The sequence below is a fragment of the Mytilus trossulus genome, chromosome 6, assembly GCF_036588685.1.
Source record: "Mytilus trossulus isolate FHL-02 chromosome 6, PNRI_Mtr1.1.1.hap1, whole genome shotgun sequence".
Lineage (NCBI taxonomy): Eukaryota > Metazoa > Mollusca > Bivalvia > Mytilida > Mytilidae > Mytilus > Mytilus trossulus.
In genome coordinates this window covers 3812457-3831848 of record NC_086378.1, presented here as the reverse complement: position 1 = coordinate 3831848, position 19392 = coordinate 3812457, and the positions used below count along the sequence as shown (strand labels likewise).

Genomic DNA, 19392 nt, shown 5'->3' with positions numbered 1-19392 from the left:
TTGCATGTATATGCTATTTTTAAATATGCTTATTAAAATTTGGTATTTAACAGTTCATTGCATTACTGTTATAATGTATTACTAATGCATCGACATATGCATTATGATTCGATTTTGTATTTAGATGTATTCATGAGACAATAGAATTGGAGATAACTTTTTCCGATTTAATGAAATAATGAATAAACACAGAGAGTTAGACAGACAAATTGATCTCTATATACTAATACACTCTGCTGAACTTTGTTAGGGTATAACAATAACCTCTAGTTTCTTTTTTTATGTATATGTTGAGGTGATATACTTTAACTCTAGACAGACAGGCAGACAGTTTAGCTGGATACAAGATCTATATTGCAATAGCAATTTTGATAAATAGAATATAAAAAAACAGTATAATATGAAAACATTTTTTTTCTTGAACAATTATGTGGTAGATATGATATCTTTTGAGCACCAACAAATTGAGTATTATGTACTATGTAATCAAACCTTAAACTATGGATGATATAAAGAAAAACAATTGTTATATTTCTTTTAAGTTGTAAAAATATATAAAAATAAGTGTGTGGGAAAAAAAAAGATCTTTTGATTAAAAAAAGTTTAAAACTTACTCAAGTTTGATTGTATGTTGGTATATATACATGTACATATTATATCACATGAAATACATAAGTTTGATTGAATATATTAAAAAAACATATTTACACAAGACCACTCAAAATAAGTTATTCAATTCATAAGGAATACTTTTATTCTCCTTTCACCATGTTCACTCTCATTTAATCTCTTTTAAAAAAAATTAAAATAAATGTCTGCAAATCAAGTAAATACTTGTGAATGGTCCAATATCATTCAGTATCTGTACAAGCAGCACTACCAATAGTTTAATAACATTTATTAGCTATTCCATTGGTCACTAGGTGGCGCCCTAAGAAAACGGAAAATTTATAGCTTCCGGTATTTTCATTCCACGATTTTCACAATCTTGCCGGTATTCTATTTCGAAAGGTGCTTTCTACATCAACCATCAAACCAATATTAATATTTGCTGTATGTAATAATTGTTTAAGGTAAGGCCTAACTGTTTTTAGGCAAATCGTATCAATACACGTGAGTTTTCTACTGTATTTTGCTTTTGGAAAATAGTCCTGTTAAACGGTGAGGTCGGAAAGACGGACACTTTCATTATTATTGCAAAATGTATATAAACAGCACCAAGCTTGCGGGATACTTCATACCAAATTATACTCAAAAATAGTTTATGATAGTAATTTGTTTGAATATATTGAAATAAATTTAGTCGGTCGTCGGCGGCTAGGTTTCTACAAAATATACGGGTTTTAGGCAACTCGAGTTACCCCCCTTATACTATAGACTTTTTTAGATATCATATGATGTGATAATCATAGTGCAGTTAGGTGCAGCTTTGATTTTTTTTTTTTATTAAATAGGAAAATATTAAACCATGTGATATAAAAAGTAGTGTTTTTATTATTTATATGAATCCTATTGTTGAAAAATTTCTTACTGACAATTGTACAATTATACTCCTAAAATAAAGTAGTTGCAGCAGCTTCTTGTTATAAAGTTTCATATAAATGTGGAGGGTCATTGAATATTTCAACTAAGACCTACTTAAACGCTTGATCAATTGTTTGTTATTATAACCCTGCATAATCAATGGGTCATTACAATAATTGGTACACAATGTACACAGCCAGGAGGCAGGATTACTTTGAACAATGTGTTAATGATACGATACTAGGTCTTTATACTTAATAAGGGTAATAAAAAAACTATCACAACAATGCACCGTGTAAATACTAACCCATAATTAGTATTATTGTCTATCATTTTAAGTCACGGCTGCTAAATCATCCGTTTAGACTGGAAAATGTTTGTTTACAGCCTCCTCGCCGTGTATGCTTGCAGCACATGGTTACCACGTGGTACGGCTGCAAGTATTTAACAACAATTTATTTCTTTACAGTGCAAGGGAAACAACTCCAGACTAAACAGGCGACACCAAAAACAAAAAATTCGGTAGATATATATTATTTACCTTTTTTTTCTTAGTTTTTTCATTTCTAAATATCGGTTTTTTAATAGTTGTAACAGAGGTGGAGGGTATCATTTATCAGTTTATGATTTCTAAATAAAAGAAACATAACCCCGTTGAATTTGACAATATACACTTAAACTTCTACGAAAGTTTTTATTGTTAAAGTAGTACACTAAATCAAGTACTACCAAGATAGCACTCTCTGGTATACATCTATACTATACATAACTGCAAACATGAAACTTTTATAAGTGAGGGTGCTATCTTTAAGTCAAATTCAATAAACAGAGAATCACAATTTACCAAGGACGTACGAGCCGCGGTATAATTGTTTTAATGTGTATACAATGTACGGGAATATGTCAGACCCCTTCTACGATTTGCATATTTGTAAAAAGTCAGATATGTCTATCCAAAAGTATATGATACTTACAGTTTTCATGTTTAAAAAAAACCACACCTACCTACCAAATCATTTAATATTTATAAACAAAGAATGCTAAGTTACAAATAACGGAATAATAAGCTCACATATATTTTTCTTCGTAATATAAATTAACCAATAGATAATCAAGATGATTAAAATACACACTATAATATTGTTTTATTAAAGTGCAGCCTGATATAACATTATAATACAAATATTAAACATATTTTTTTAGCTAGCCTTCATAGGCTTACGATGCACTGTACTTTTAAAATTCCCATAGTTATCTGTTATAATTATCAAATATCAATTTAAAGGTACAATAAATAAGAAGTTAATTTTTTCTCATTAATGTTTGTGTTCTAATATCAGAAATGTTAGTGATAAATTTTGACACTATTTTAACACCGGCACTAAGTAAATATTTGAATTTATCCATGTCAGACATGTTATCAAAATTACAGTTATATCTCTGTTGACAGTCCATAACCATGCGATTTCTCTGTAACGAATAGGTAGGACAATGTAATAAAAAGTGTTTTTCGTCTTCTACGCTTCCAGTTCTGCAAACTTTGCAAAGTCGTCTATCAGCTGAGACTCCCCGGTAACGCCCTTTCTCGATTTCAAGGGGGAAAACACCACATCTCAGTCTTGCAATTGCTGATCTTTCATGACGTGAAATACCTGATTTTGGGTACGGTTGAACACTGTATGTGGTGTTCAAGTCTCTATACATGCGGAGTTTTGGCATAGCTTCTACGGCTTTTTCCCATGTGATCTGGTACTTTTGCATTAGCATGTCTTTTGCAAAATTACTAATTAACTTGGTACTAAGTCCATCCGTACATTTCGAGTTAAATAGAGTATCAAGTCCACTTTCATTCATAATTGATTTTATATTGTTGTACCACGTATCCTTATGATTTCGTGAAAAACTACAGTCCCATGCATATATCCGCGATGGTAATCTTTCCGAGTGCATATTTACAATACGACACCAAAGCTTTATCATCTGACAATGATTTCGGATAGAGACTGGAATCCATGCAATTTCACCTGTCATTCCCGGTATCGGTGTAAACTTTCCGACTCCTAAGAAAGACCGTATAGCCCTATTTTGCAGTTTGTCTAGTCCTTCATATGCTTTAAACCCCCATACTCCAGCACAGTAGGTCATAATTTGGGCGACTGTACTTTCAAAAAGTTTAGTATACGTATCATAATCAAATCCATCTGTACTGTAATATTTCGAAACAAGGGAACCCAAAGCACGACTGCTACCAGTAATCAACTCGTTTACACTGATGTTGTAGTCTAATGTTTCTGACACTGTAAGACCTAGATAGCGGTACTGTGAAGTATAGTCAACTATTTTGTCGCCAATTTTAAACACAAATTCGCTTCGTGCAACTGTAGTTTTCCTTACGTGTAGTACTTTAGTTTTGTCAATATTCACATTTAAGCGCCATCGTCTCGACCAGTTGTTCAACGTGTCTAGTTGTGTTTGTAGGCTCGCGGCAGAGCTAAAAATGAAAACTATGTCATCGGCATATAGCAGCGCACTGAGTGAAAAGTCATTTTCTAGTAGAACTCCACAACCAAGAGCGTTTATTTCAGGTATGAGATCATTTATGAATAAGGCGAATAGCGTCGGCGCTAAATTCTCACCCTGACGGACGCCTTTACCAATAGAAAACCAATCTGTATATTGTTCGTTTATGCGGACACAGCTTTTCAAAACGGAATACATTCTTTGGACTGTTTTAAGCATATGCCCGTGAATTCCGGCAGTCATAAGTTTGTGCCACAGTAAAGTGTGGTCAACAGAGTCAAAAGCCTTTGAAAAGTCAACACAGCACATACATGTTTCCAGTTTGAGTGTTTTTCTGTTTCTTAGAATGGTACATAAGCTGTATATGTGGTCGAGGCATGATCTGAGTTTACGGAATCCATTTTGTTCTTCGCATAGAATATTTTCACTTTCAAAGAAACTCACCATTCGACTGTTAAGAATTGAACTAAATAGTTTAGCGACCGTTGACATAAGACTAATGCCTCTGTATCCGTATGGGTCACGATAGTCCTTACCAGATTTCAGAATCGGACATATAATTGATTTACACCACAAACTTGGTACTATTCCACTAGTGAAGCACAGATTGAACAATTTTGTTAAGATATGTAATAAGTTTTCGTTTTTAAGAATTTCATTTGGTAGATTATCAACTCCTACTGATTTGCCTGATTTCAGTTTGTTCATGGCACTTTTAGTCTCTTCAATGTTAATATCATCGTTTAGTGTAGCATCCGTAACCTTAGTTTTACTTTCGTTTAAATCTAGGTTATCGATTTCGGCCTCCATTTGCGCATTTAACTGCTCAATGTTGGACATAAATAAGTCGTCAACTTCCGTTATTTCTGCTGAAAAAAGCTTCGAGTACTCGCTTCGCCGACGTTTTAGAATTTCGTTTGTGTCATATGAAATTGTTCCATCTTCCCGAAAAACTGAATCAATGTTTTGTTTTGTGGTTTTTGGTCCCAATTTGTTTACTTCCTTCCAAAATTCTTTAGGATTTTGCGTATTCAGTGTTTTTAACTTGTGCGTTGTTCCGCCTGATACTGTCGTTCCGCTTGCCTCAGACATTTATCAAAGCTTTTCCGATTCACTAGAAAAATCTGCTTCAGTCTATCTCGTGTGCGTCTGTTGCCGTTACATCGTAGAAAATCTTTTTCCGACCGATGCGTTTTATTGAGAAGTTCATTAAGGTTACTGTTCCAGTATGGATTTCCTATTTTTCGCCTCCTTTTGCCGTTATGTTCACTATGTGTATCGTTGTAGACAAGCTGTTGGTCCATTTCACTATGAAGTGTGTCAACGAATAGTTTATAAAGATTGTCAATTTCACGAAGTCCGCTTTGAAAACATTCTATTGCTTCAATTACGTTGGCTATTGCGTGTCTGCACCTTTCGTTTGTAAATATATCATTATACCCCACGCAACGGAGTTGCGGAGGGTATAATGTTTTTGACCCGTCCGTCCGTTCGTCCGTCCGTCAGTCCGTCAGTCCTGTTTCTTGTCATCGCAACTCCTCTCAAACCACACAACAGAATTTCACGAAACCTTTTCAGATAATAAGGACATACTATGTAGTTGTGCATATCGACGGGAAATTGCGATTCAATTTTTTTTCTAGGAGTTACGCCCCTTTGAACTTATTTACTTTAATGTACTACTGCAACACCTTGTCATCGCAACTCCTCTCAAACCACACAACAGAATTTCACGAAACCTTTTCAGATAATAAGGACATACTATGTAGTTGTGGCTTTCGACGGAAAATTGAGATTCAATTTTTTTCTAGGAGTTACGCCCCTTTGAACTTATTTACTTTAATGTACTACTGCAACAGTTTGCCATCGCAACTCCTCTCAAACCACATAACAGAATTTCAGGAAACCTTTTCAGATAATAAGGACATACTATGTAGTTGTGCATATCGACGGGAAATTGCGATTCAATTTTTTTTCTAGGAGTTATGCCCCTTTGAACTTATTTACTTTAATGTACTACTGCAACAGTTTGTCATCGCAACTTCTCTCAAACCACACAACAGAATTTCACGAAACCTTTTCAGATAATAAGGACATACTACTTAGATGTGCATATCAACAGGAAATTACAATTCAATTTTTTTTCTAGGAGTTATGCCCCTTTGAACTTATTTGCTTCAATGTACTTCTGCAACAGTTTGTCATCTCAACTCCTCTGAAAACACACAACAGAATTTCATGAAATTTTGTAGATAATAAGGACATACTATGTAGATGTGTATATTGACAGGAATTTATTATTCAATATTTTTTCTTATACCAATTTTTTTTTCTTATACTTATTTAATTTCTCCAATGACAATGTGGGGACGTGGGGTATGTGAGCGTGCTCACTAAGGTTCTTTAATTTGGAATATTTTTTACTTGATAAACACGTTTCCGTTCAATCATCCGACCTTGATCTATGTTGTTTTCGTTGTATTTTTGTTTTGTATATTGCAAGTATTCCGATAGAGATAGTTCACAAGTTAGCACCGAAAGGTCTGGCATAGTTGCCCCGGCAGCAGGTTGTATTTCAAAATCACTGATAATGTCCGAAATTAAATGAACTTTAAAATTCGAGTAGTTAGTGAGATCAGTATATGGAACAGCAATATAATCCACAACGGATTTTCCTGAAGTAGATACAAAGGTGAAGTCGTCTTTCATGTGGTCGCCTCTCCCGTTTAATACACAATATTTAGCATCCTTCAGAAAATTAATCAAGTATTCTCCAAATTTGTTTTTCGACGTATCAACACTATACTTTGTCGGTATGAAGTCTATTTGATCATCAAAGTCCTGTTTATCACCAATACGACCATTAAAATCGCCACATACTAAGACATGTGAAGCATCACTGTACAAATATATTTGTGAAAGCAGAACATCGAAGAACTCGTGTGCAATATTTCCTCTACAAGAATGCTCTGGTTGAAGATATGATATGCAAAGATGAATAACAAATTCTGAATCATATTTACACTTAAGATATATCCATAATATGTCGTCATATGAATTGTTTAAAATTCCACAGTCAAAATTTTCCAATATTTCGTTTGAAATTAAGAATCCGACCCCTCCTGATCCTCTCCATGCATTATTGCAAATATCCTTCCGGTTATTCCCAAACCATTTGTAGCCATTTATGAATACATTCTGATAACCAATCAAGTGGGTTTCATTTATACCAATAATATCCAAATTTAGTGAATTTATGATATCTTCCCTTAAAATTCTACTATGTACAGTATTATCTGATAGGTACCATCCCTTACAGTTCCAACTACCGATTTTCAAACACTGTGAAAGCTGGCATATTTCCTATTTTTTCACAACCCGACCTCCTCGGATCTGAAAATTCGGTATATATTTGTCTATTTGTCTGATGTTAGCCTCTTGTATACGCTCATGACGTGACTTGTCTGGTTCAATATATATGTTTGTTTATAATGTTCATGATCTTTTAATTTCCGTTTATTTTTCATCACTTCGGACCGTTGTGTGTCGTTTTCCAATGTTACCAATATTGGACGTTTACGGCGCAAACCTGATTGGTCTGTATTGTTCTCATGTTGACTTTGAGATCCTAGACTATCTACGGACAATACACTAAAATCTAATCCAATGGCTTTTATCACATCGTTAACATGATCCTTAAGGACATTTTCACTTTCACCGAGGTCGTTTTGTTGTACATTTTTAAATACAAGTTTAGAGTGAGTTGTGATCTCTGTGTTTACGGCTTGTGGAACTTGTGTATTGGCTTGGCTATTCTCAAGTGTTTCAAACTTATGTTTTAAGCTCTCTATTTTATTATCGACATTTGTAAATTCCAGATCAATTTCTTCTTTTAAAGTTCTCATTTTGATGGTAATATCGTTTCTGAGACCGATTTCCAGATCAGTAATACGTTGTTCTAGTGACTGTTTGAGAGTGTTTTGATTTTCACTGACTTTAACTAGTAAATCATAAATTTCATTCACTGACCTTTTTTTATGTGGATCGGCTTTATTGTCCATAGTTGTAGGTGGTGATACAGGACTTGAATTGGTATCTGCGCGCTTTGACAGAGACACTAGTTCTTGTTCAGTGTCCGAGACAGTTCGACTCGATCTTTTTCTTTTTCTACCGGGTGTTTACTTCTTTCTCATTTGTGACAGGATACATATATAGTGGAGAAACAGATTAATCCAAAGTTCGTTTCAAAGTTCGTTATAATTTCACAATATAACACAATAAATCCACAGTTATATTTCTCTGCAAAAACATTCAACTTCTTACTTAACGCACATGCGCAGTGTATATCACTATAGCTCAGATTTAAATAACAAGATTAATTAAATTTAAGGGAAAAAAAAAAAAAAACTCACAAAATTTCTATAATATGAATATATATAATATAGGCTAACACCTAAATAATGATAAATTTAAAACATTTACTTGAAATGTTTTTATATAAGGTAATCTGGCGCAGTACCCGCAAGGGTAGTCGCCATTAAACTTTATTTAGTAGTAGTAGAACTATCACAACTTAAGTAATCATCTATAAGTCCTTTTAAGAAGAGATGGTAGGATATTCAGTGGGGATCCAGAACTTTTTATAAATGGGGGGACGCTGACTGACCTAAGGGGGGCCCAGCTCAGGTCATGTTTCAGGGATTCCCTATATAATCAACCAAATTTTGGTAAGTAGACTTATTAAAGTGATATATGTAACCGAGGGGCGTGGTTACAGAGTCATGATTTTATTCGTAAAATCATTAGAAAAACAATTACGCTTTGAAAGTCACCAATATCAGGAACTAGTTGTTGCAGTTCACGAAAATCCAACACATTCAAGTTATAATTCCAAGCCAAAGTTCTAGTATAACATATATAAAGGATAACGTCAACACAATATGACTCCTACTGCATCTAATGGATCTTACTATTTCTCCTTAGTATACTAATTTCACAAAGTTTACAATAAGTATTTATACTAAATATCGAAAATAGACAATACTCAATTAACATGACAATACTCAAATTAAAAATGACATTTCATAACTTTAAGCTATAAGCGACTACATTAATTAATATAAAAGATAATTATAATTTATAATACTCATAATCTTATTTTTTCATTTTCCTATACAATAATTTTCACACCTTTAGTATGAATCAATGTCTTTCACATTGATTTCTGTAACTCAATAAATAAATCTGTCACAAATATTCTAACATTAAATGCCACTAATTAAGATTAACACATTATTTGTCTATACATGTAAATATTTAAATTTGTAAAATAATATCTTTTCTAAAAGTCCAATTTCTAAATAAATAATAAAATACAAATTAAGTCCAAATTAGCCTGCTGACAGATACTTGTATTTAAACTACCATTTAACCTTCAAACCTTTAAATTATAAACAAAGTAAAATTCATACAATTATAAGAAGATATATATGGGATGTTAAAGTACATTAAGTACATTGAATGAGACAAGCAAACAAACAATATAGGAAGTGGTACAAATAAAATTATGCACTGCTAAAACATTAAAAGTGGCGGATCAAGGTAGGAGGTTTCGGGTTGGAACCCCCCTTTTTAAAATGACTGGATCCACCCATGATTAAAGTGTCTTAAACTGCTGTTAAGGTAAAAACAAAACAAAAACAATAAATTATGACCGCAAAACACATGTCAAGTTAACTTTTGGTGTTGTCACTTTTACAAATATACAGTTATTCCCCTTTACCTATGTAAAAGTTTTCATTTTGAGTTTTTGGAATCTGGAAAAATTGCTTGTACAAGTAAGGAGGATTAATTCTAACTTTGTTTACAACTGTAAATATGACTTATTTCATTTAATAGGCCTAAAGTAAAAATAACTGATTAATGAATGAATAAGGGCATGATGACAACATGTAAATTATATATGGTGTTCTTTAATTTTTAGGTATTATTGTTCAGATTTATATGGTACGCATGTAATTAAAGAACCAGTCAAGAGGAGTTTGACAGTTTTTTCCTATTGGTATGCAAGTTAATGATAAATTGTTAATAAGAAAATTTGATTATTGTCATACAAATAGAAAACTAAATTTCAAATATATAAATATAAAAAAAAACTCTGACATGTATTTGGTCTAGAAATCATGACCTGATCACAAGACAAAGTGCCATATTGACATAGATATTAGAAGATGTGGTATGAGGGCCAATGGGACAACTCTCAATCCAAAACCATTCAAACAAAGAAATCAACAATATAAAAAACATGTCCCCATAAAACATCACCCTTTGTTTATACAGAACATTAATAAAACTAGAACAAGTAACAAAAAAATGACTGCGAAGGTAGTAACAGCTGTTGGTCAGACCAAGGAATAAAAACAATTTAGAATAGTTTTAAAATACTGAATGTTGTAATAAGAGGGCAGATAACTTAAAAAGTATAAAACAAACCTGATTTTTTAAATAAAAATGATGATTATCATATTACTGTCAATTTTACTTTATACCAATATAAAGAATTATAATAAATGTTGGATTTCTATGGTTTTTAGATAATAATTTGGTGATAACAAAGGTCTATCGAAGAAAGATTTTGGTGTTTCCATCATTTTGGTATGCTTTATGATAGTATTGATAAGTTTAACTGCAAACAATATAAAATGCTTTCTACTAAATGCTTTAAATGACATGTGCACAAGTTTCTCCTCTTTCACTATACATATTCAATGCATGCATGTTAATTAGCAAAATGTTATAATGTTTTGCTGCACAGTTTATGCACCTCTTGGTCCTTATTCACCCTCTGCTTTATTCTAGTTGGCACTGTAAAATGTAAGCATGGTGAACGGTTATTACACATGTTAGTGTGGACCATTAATCAGGCAATGCAAGTGTTATGTAACCTGAGGGTTCCAGCTAGAACTGTGATATTATTTGTTATAGGTGTTTATGAAACAACATTGCTGTATTATTAACCAATTAACAAATACAATTTCAACTTGGAAAGGTAGCTGGATAATGATAAAATATTAGTAGTTCCAACTCCTGCAAGACATCAAACAAACAAGTATGCCAAAGATTGAGAAGACACCAAGGTAATACAAATAATAACACATGTAATTAAGAATTGAATGCTTCTTTTTGTAAATTTATTGGGGTGTAAAAGCGTTGACCGAAGTACATTTTGTATGACGCGCAGAAGCGCTTCATTCTAAAAATGTACGCACGGTCAACGCTTTTACAACCCTATAAAGTTACAAAAAGAAGCATTCAATACTTAATTACATTTTTTAGCTATGATCATGACAACACGAATTTTATATATTTTATTATTTAATTCACCTGTGCACTTTATTGTTGGACCACGTGTTTTCATGTGTGAAAGTTGTATTGAGCATTGCAACTACTTACGGAATAACATGTGATGTGCAGTTAGCCAATCAGAATAAAATATTATACTGAAACACACATCTTATGTAATTATTACAGAATAATAAACAGTCAATGTCAATATTTAAAAAGGGGAGATAATAATTCAATATATAGATTATTTCCCTTTGTAAAATGTGTAATGAGCAATGTTTGATTTTTTTAAAAACTAAACAACAAAGCAATCACATTAAAGACATTTTATTAAACCTTACACTTGTCAAATCAATAATGAAAATATATGCAAATGTATAAAAATCGTTCATTTTTTACAGATTATAGTGGGTGTTTAATTGAGCAAGATAATCATTTTTGAAGCTCTAACGTACAGCTATTTGACAGACATGTAAGTTTTAAACCAAATATTTCAAATTTCATATACTACTGCTTGTTTTTGCTTGATTTGCATGGTTTGTTTTTTTGAATTTATTGATTTTAAAGATACGCAGGTAGGTTAATGCTGTTCTGGAGTAAATCGGCTATTTATTCATATAAAAATCAATGAAATTTGAAATTATTTAGAATTTTAGTCTAGGAAACTTTCTTAACCAGAACGTATTGCCAATTTTTTTTAAACTGCATTAACCTGCCTGCGTAATAACTTGAGGTTTGTTGTGAAAGAAAAAAAATATCTCAAATATAGACCTACATGTAGATAGTTTGTGAAAATATTAGAAAAAACTGTTTTATTGCACATTACAGAAATGGCAACTGGTGATAGCTTGACCCTGGGTGGTAATTGGCAGACATTTTACTGTTTTGATAATTGTCGTTATTCCCATAATGTATAGATACATTACTGGAAATTATTGTGAAATATTGCCAGACAGCACTATTTCCAATACTCTAGCAGATCATGTTCCCTGTTTAGGTGAAGCATGCACCTGCTGTGTATGTAGAAGATACTCTAGTATAATTGTTACAGCAAGTTCATGTGCAAATGATTTGACTGATTCTGTTATTATGAGCATGACTGGGTCAGATAAATTAGAAAGTGCGAATGACGTCACAACATCTGAACAAACATCTGACATGACTTTTGAAAATAACCCTGAAAATCTTGTTTGTTCTCGTTCAGATGAAATAGAATTCCCAGGGAAAGTGAGGTTTCTTTTGTTTCACATTCATTTAGTGATGATGAAACACAGATGTCCTCTTTCTCTAGGACATATATATTCCTGCCTGAGAAGTCATTTCAATCTTTTGAGTTTGACGACTTTGACAGTCAGTTGCTATTTGAACCTGATGGAGCAGATGGTATTAGTTTCAGTGTCCAACTAATTTAAGCCATGCACATGCACCAGCTGAATTAGTTAATCCTGCCAACAGCAAAACTGAAATTGAAATACCATCTGAAGTGCATGAAGAGTCGAGCGATTCTGATACTGGCTCTTCTCATTCTGAAAGACTTCTTAATTTTTGATCTCTTCTTTTTTTAATAGATTTGTAACATGAAAATGAACTAAATGTGATTTTATTTTAGATAATAAACAGAGCTAAAATTATAAGTTTTTATTATTTTAAAACAGACTATAACAGTGTTTGGCAAGTAATACCGTTTGAGTTACCTCCCTTTATTTACAAAATTCATATAAATTAGCTGGAGTTACTTCCCATTGCATAACAAAGTTGATCAACGGTTTTACTTTTGAGTCACTTTTAATCAGCAAATAGTATACACCAATGAAAATCAGTGTTATATTTGAGAAATATAAGGACTTAGCCAATTAAAAACCTGGTTTTATTAATCATTTGGGTAACTTTAAATTTTAACTGGAATACCTACATTTTTAACAACAACAAAAAATATGATATAAGTGTTTAACAATAAAAGTACTATAAAAATTTCCAACATAATGGTATTATCACAAGTATTGCATCAGTGTTTGTTTTATCAACTCAAATAATGGATAACAAACATTATTTAATAAAACTATGTATCTATTATTTAGATTTGAATAAAATCTCTGTAAAGACTATTGGTTTTTGTAGGGAGGTCAGAATAACTATCTTATCATCTGAGTACTAAATAAAAACTGTACAGTGACAACAACTAATTAATACCATTTAACATCAGTATATAACATAATTACATTCAACAATGTACTAATTAGAACATTATAGTTTCAATGAAAAGGAATGTTTAAGACTAAAATTGTAATCGTAACTATTTAAAAAAAATATATTTAAAGTATTTATCTACTTTAAACATAATTTAAAAAAATAATATAAAGGTTAAATATAGATTATCTGACTTAAGATAAGATGTCCATTCAAACATTACATCAACTATTCTAGATCATGGAATTTAACAACTCAAGTGCTCAAAATTGGTATTCTGTCCAAATTAGTGATTACGACTTAGTTTTACAATAAAATAACAACATATAGAACGAAAGGATCCATTTTTTTTGTTAAACATGCCTTTTTAAGCAGATAAAGAAATATCAGCTTTCAATATGCGAGATCCATGCTTGTTATGGTTATAAATGCATTGATAATTCTCTAAATAAACTTTTCTCTGTTAATTTGAATGACGATGTGTTATTCGTACATATAGTTTATTTATGTAGCAATGTATTTACAGAGATCATGTGGACAATATTTCTCACTATGGTAGAAGATCGGTAACCATAACACCGTCAGCTATTGATGTGTAAGCACTTTATAATCTTATTCTGAGCTTAGTTTTGTATCTAACAATCCATGTTAGTTGATATGAGCAGAAAGGGATTGGCTGATGTTGGGTGCATGTGTCTAAGAAACAGCAAAATATTAACAAAAGACACATGAGACATGTAGATATGTTTTTACGATTTGCACAGAAAGATAAGATTATATGTCTATCACGTGATATAATGACTTTGATGGTAAATAAGGGGTGTTAATTTGTAATTCAGACTTGGCTAGGACAGTAGAAGGTTCTATAAAAATAATAAGATACATTCAGATTTTTTGCTCGTCTGAAAATATTTTAATTTTTTTTCGGTGATCTTCGCTAGGTAGCTATTTTTATTTTGTCTAATTTGATTTTTATATTTTTGCAGTGATAATGTTGGACATTACCATAACAATCAGGTTTACAAACAGAGTGAGAACTTTGTCAGCTCTAACGATTCCAAAACTCGTACTTTTGAAACATCTCGACAGAATGCCGGAAGAACATTAAGTGAAAAATCTGAAGACAGTTTGAATCTACATTCCGACCGCGGATTCGTTAACAAGTCTTCAAAAACGAATACACAGCTTCCAAGGTCATCACACAAGGTCAGGGATAACAGCGAATCTGAAGTCAGTATTGATCTCAAATCTGACAGATCTGTCAGTAAGTTACAAAAAGATAAACATCGAAAGCTAGAACCGTTAATAAGCACGCCTTTAAAAGAAACTGGTTTGAACAGAAAACAAGGTGATTGCGGGTATAATTCGAAGAACCCTGGCAGCATCTCAAGTGTTGAAAACAAAGATGCTGTTTTATTAAGTGGCAAAAGTAGCACAATGACACCTGCAAACCAGCCATCGGATAAACAAGAAGTTTATAGTGACAGCAGTTCCAATTCGAGTGACGAATCAATCAAAGATGGTGGCTTAAGCCCGGATATATATAGAACAGATCATACACGGAGCGGATCTAGACCAGAAGTGATTCGAAATACGTCAACGCCCGCTACTACTGAACATGTAAAACATTACCTAAGTTATGAACAATCAAAAGTCATGGTAATTCCGGATGAACATTCTTCGTGCATCATATCGGTACCTACAGGAGAGGGAAGTTCCGAATCGTCCAGTGAAGATAATGAAGCCGTGATAAAAGATGGAGAAAAGTCGAAAGGGAAAAAGACAACGAAGAAACGATCAAAGAAAAAGAAATGGAGGAAAAAGAAACAACCATTTGTTTCTCCGGAACAAACTGATAATACTGAAAAAAATAAAATGCCTAAAAAGAAAAAGACAATTAAAAAGAAAAAAGCTAAAATAATCATATGAACCAAGTGAGGTCAATTTTCATTAACTGGTAAAAATGGGATAATGTATACTCAATGTCAGATTCTATACAGTATAGTTATGATTAGGATTTGTCTTTAAAGATTCGTGGAGGCAAACAAAAGTTTTTTTTAAATTCATTTATAATAAAGTACTCGTATGCCATTTTACGTAACTCTCAGAGATATTTATTCACGATTTGTGATATTTTCCTAGTTGTTTCTCTGTATATGTACATGTCGTATCTCCTACCTTTAATTTGCTCTTACAAATAGGAAAATTCCAATGATTATTTTTAATCTCTCATCATAAAAATCATAGTTAACATAACATTTATTGAATATACACATGATATTAATATTAATTTTGATGTATAATATACTAAAACAAATAATATAAACGTTTATTGAATACGATACGATAAAAATGATATACTTTTTCTTGATCAATATGCAGGTTCAAATAGTTAATTCATATTAAGTTTATATACATTAAAGAAGGATAACAACATCCCCTATAGCATGGTAACTATTTCGTTTAATGAATATTTGTGTTTATACCTAACTGTAGCTCTTAATAGGTAAAAAGTGAACAACAAACAGGTGCTTCCTGAATAATACTCTTGACTAAAAATCCAAGAAATGTTAAAGGTTGGTATTGAAGAGCAAAGATGGTTTGTGTGGAAGGGTAGTACATATGTCCTGATTGAGGAGTTCAGTTATCATCTTGTACCACCATTACTATAATTCAGTTGTGAAAATGTTTCAAGTTTCATGAGGATACAGTGGTTAATTTGTCCCACTAATGATAATCTATGACACGCAAGATAATCTCAATTTTCAAATTATCACATTCTCCCTTCTTTGTAGCAATATACCAACTTCACCTGCATACGGAATATACAATTCTCAATTCATTCGATATGCAATAGTTTGCAACTGCACCTCAAACTTTATAAAACGTGACGTGACAGTGTCTGAGAAGAAAATTGATTAGCTAGGATTATGTCAAAGAAAGCTTCGTTCTTTTTTCTAAAAAGGTTCATCGGAATATATCAAGACTTTGTTGACAAATATTCTGTATATCCTTCACAAAATATACATGATGGTCTTGAACTGTAGGTTCTAGGTTCTGACGTTGTTAGTAACTTTTTGTATTCTTTCATTTTTTGCCATATGCCATTTTGTTTTTCTTTGTTGAAATATATGTTTGTTTTGTTGTGATTAAGATAACACAAAATTGACTGCTGTACTGCTATTTTAGACATTTTTACCTATAATTTAGATATAAGAAGATGTGACAGGAGTGACAATGAGACAAATCTCCATCCTATTCACAATAAGTTAAAATTAATCATTTTAGATCAAAGTACAGCCTTCAACACGGAGCCTTGGCTTACACCGAACAGCAAGCTATAAAGGGCCCCAAAAATGACTAGTGTAAAACCATTCAAACAGGAAAACCAAATATGTCTTTTTGTTTTGTTCGCACATTGTTTTTAATATAATGAATTTTTTTAATGTCATACCAGTGAGAAAAAATTAAATCACAAAAAAACTGAACTCCGAGGACAATTCAATCGGAAAGTCCCTAATCACATGGCAAAATCAAATGACAAAACACATCAAACGAATGGACAACAACTGTCATAATCCTGAGAGGTTTAGCTTCTATAAAACCAGAAATTTCTAGAAAATGCCTGGACCAAGTCATGAATATGACGTTGGATGCGTTTGATTTTGACATCTTATTAGAAATTTCCGGTTTGAATTTCCCTTGGAGTTTGGTATTTTGTTATTTTTTACTTTTAAGTAAAAATTCAAATTCCTATATAATTGGAAAACGTTAAAAGTTCAGTTATCAACATGAGACATCATCGCATATATATAAGAGAGGGACGAAAGATACCAGAGGGAGAGTCAAACTCATAGATAGAAAATAAACTGTTTGCACCTGCCCTAAGACAGGAACCTGATGTACAGTAGTTGTCGTTTGTTTATGTAGTTTATACATGTTTCTCGTTTCTCGTTTTTTTTTATATAGATTAGACCGTTGATTTTCCCGTTTGAATGGTTTTACACTTGTAATTTTGGGGCCCTTTATAGCTTGTTGTTCGTTGTGAGCAAAGGCTCCGTGTTGAAGGCCGTACATTGACCTATTATGGTTTATTTTTATAAATTGTTATTTGGATTGAGAGTGGTCTCATTGGCACTCATACCACATCTTCCTATACCTATTGACAACACCATGGCTAAAAATGAAAAGACAAACAAACAAATAATAGTACAGAAGACACAACATAGAAAAATAAAGACGGAAGGGTAAGCAGATCCTGCTCTACATGTGGCACCCGTCGTGTTGCTTATGTTATTACAATGTTGAAATAAAAAAACAAAGGTTATCAGGACAAAAATAAACAAAACTGTAACTGAAAGAGACAACACAGACAAATGAACATAGTTTAAACCGAATTATACTTTTAACCGGACTAATAATAACATGAGCAACACGACTGTTGCCACTTGTGGAGCAGGATCTGCTTGCCCTTCCGGAGCACCTGAGATTACCCCCCTGTTTTGGGTGGGGTTCGTGTTGCTTAGTCTTTTGTTTTCTATGTTTTGTCTTTTGTACTATTATTTGTCTTTTTATTTTTAGCCATGGCGTTGTAAGTTTATTTTCATTCTATGAGTTTGATTGTCCCTCTGGTATCTCTCGTATCTCCTTTGACAAGATAAAACACTGAAATCTAAGCAAAATCAACACGAACCCTTTCAAACAAAACTGTGAGTAAGGCTGAACTTGACAAACGTCAAGATCATAGTTCCCTAACTGTAAATTTGTTTTTATAGTATTTTGTATGATAGAAAATTTGTCTAATGACAGGCAACTTTAGGACCATTAAAAGGATTTTTAAAGTGCAGGAAGTGTGACACTCTTCCTTCATAATGCATCAGATTCCAGATAAGATAAAAGCAAACGTATGGACATAAATAATGAACTCCAGGGTAAACGCAAAAAGGTGGAATCCATTTAACTTGATGAAACCAACGAGTCTATAATAGCTGTCAGTCAGAATTAATTCTACAGTGTTCGGTTAAAAGCAAACAAGAAAAGAAAAAAATCACTAATGGGCAATATGCATGTGCCTGTCCCAAGTCAGGAGCCTGTAATTCAGTGGTTGTCGTTTGTTTATGTGTTACCATTTGTTTTTGGTTCTTTTTTTTGTACATATCAGGCCGTTAGTTTTCTCGTTTGGATTGTTTTACATTGTCCTTTCGGGGCCTTTTATAGCTGACTATGCGGTATGGTATTTGCTCATTGTTGAAGGCCGTACGGTGATCTATAGTTGTTAATTTCTGTGTCATTCTTGTCTCTTGTGGAGAGTTGTCTCATTGGCAATCATACCACGTCTTTTTTTATTTATTATAACTCTTATACTAGTGGAGTCAACTGGTGATTTTATTCATCTGTAGTACATGTAAATCTTATTTTGCTGATTATTTTTGTTCAGTTTCTCTAATTATCTTCATGTTGTGTATGATGACGAATAGGGATTTTTGGTGTGTATAAACTACTTTTCCTCGGAGATTGAAAGTAATTCCGATCGTAACTAAACAGAAGACCAAAAAAATAAATTTGTAAGGTTTCCGACGAACCCAGTGTCCCGCCTACTTTTGCTGTTAATCACATACTCAACAAAAATGATGAAGAAAACATTAAAAATATTCCTCTCGATACTATCTTTTGATTGTCAGAAGCTTCTGTTCAAGTTTGGTTAAAACCCAGGATAGTTTAAGAATCTTAAAAAGTCCATTTATAAGTAAAATACAGAAAAATAGGAATTCTATTTTTACAAAATTTACTTCTGGATACTTGTTACAAATCCAGGAT

At 32.5% G+C, this 19392-nt stretch overlaps 2 protein-coding genes across 4 annotated transcripts in view; both read left to right on the top strand.

Annotated features, from left to right (window-relative positions):
• The window catches only part of LOC134720609 (uncharacterized), a 391376-nt gene that overhangs the window by 69032 nt on the left and 302952 nt on the right, over positions 1-19392 (top strand). The gene's annotated exons all lie outside the window — the stretch shown is intronic.
• Positions 12484-15506, top strand: LOC134722272 (uncharacterized). Its single transcript, XM_063585881.1, has 4 exons — positions 12484-12615; positions 13044-13063; positions 14102-14170; positions 14562-15506. The coding sequence occupies exons 1-4, from the start codon at positions 12484-12486 to the stop codon at positions 15502-15504; spliced, it is 1164 nt and encodes a 387-aa protein (XP_063441951.1). The 3' UTR covers positions 15505-15506.

Bases quoted from the DNA above. Each gene is read 5' to 3' on its own strand.
- LOC134722272 (XM_063585881.1), top strand. From the start codon at position 12,484: ATGACTGGGTCAGATAAATTAGAAAGTGCGAATGACGTCACAACATCT. The intron at 13,064-14,101 runs GTAATACCGTTT...ATGTATTTACAG, and splicing joins ACTATAACAGTGTTTGGCAA to AGATCATGTGGACAATATTT. The intron at 14,171-14,561 runs GTAAGCACTTTA...ATATTTTTGCAG, and splicing joins ACACCGTCAGCTATTGATGT to TGATAATGTTGGACATTACC.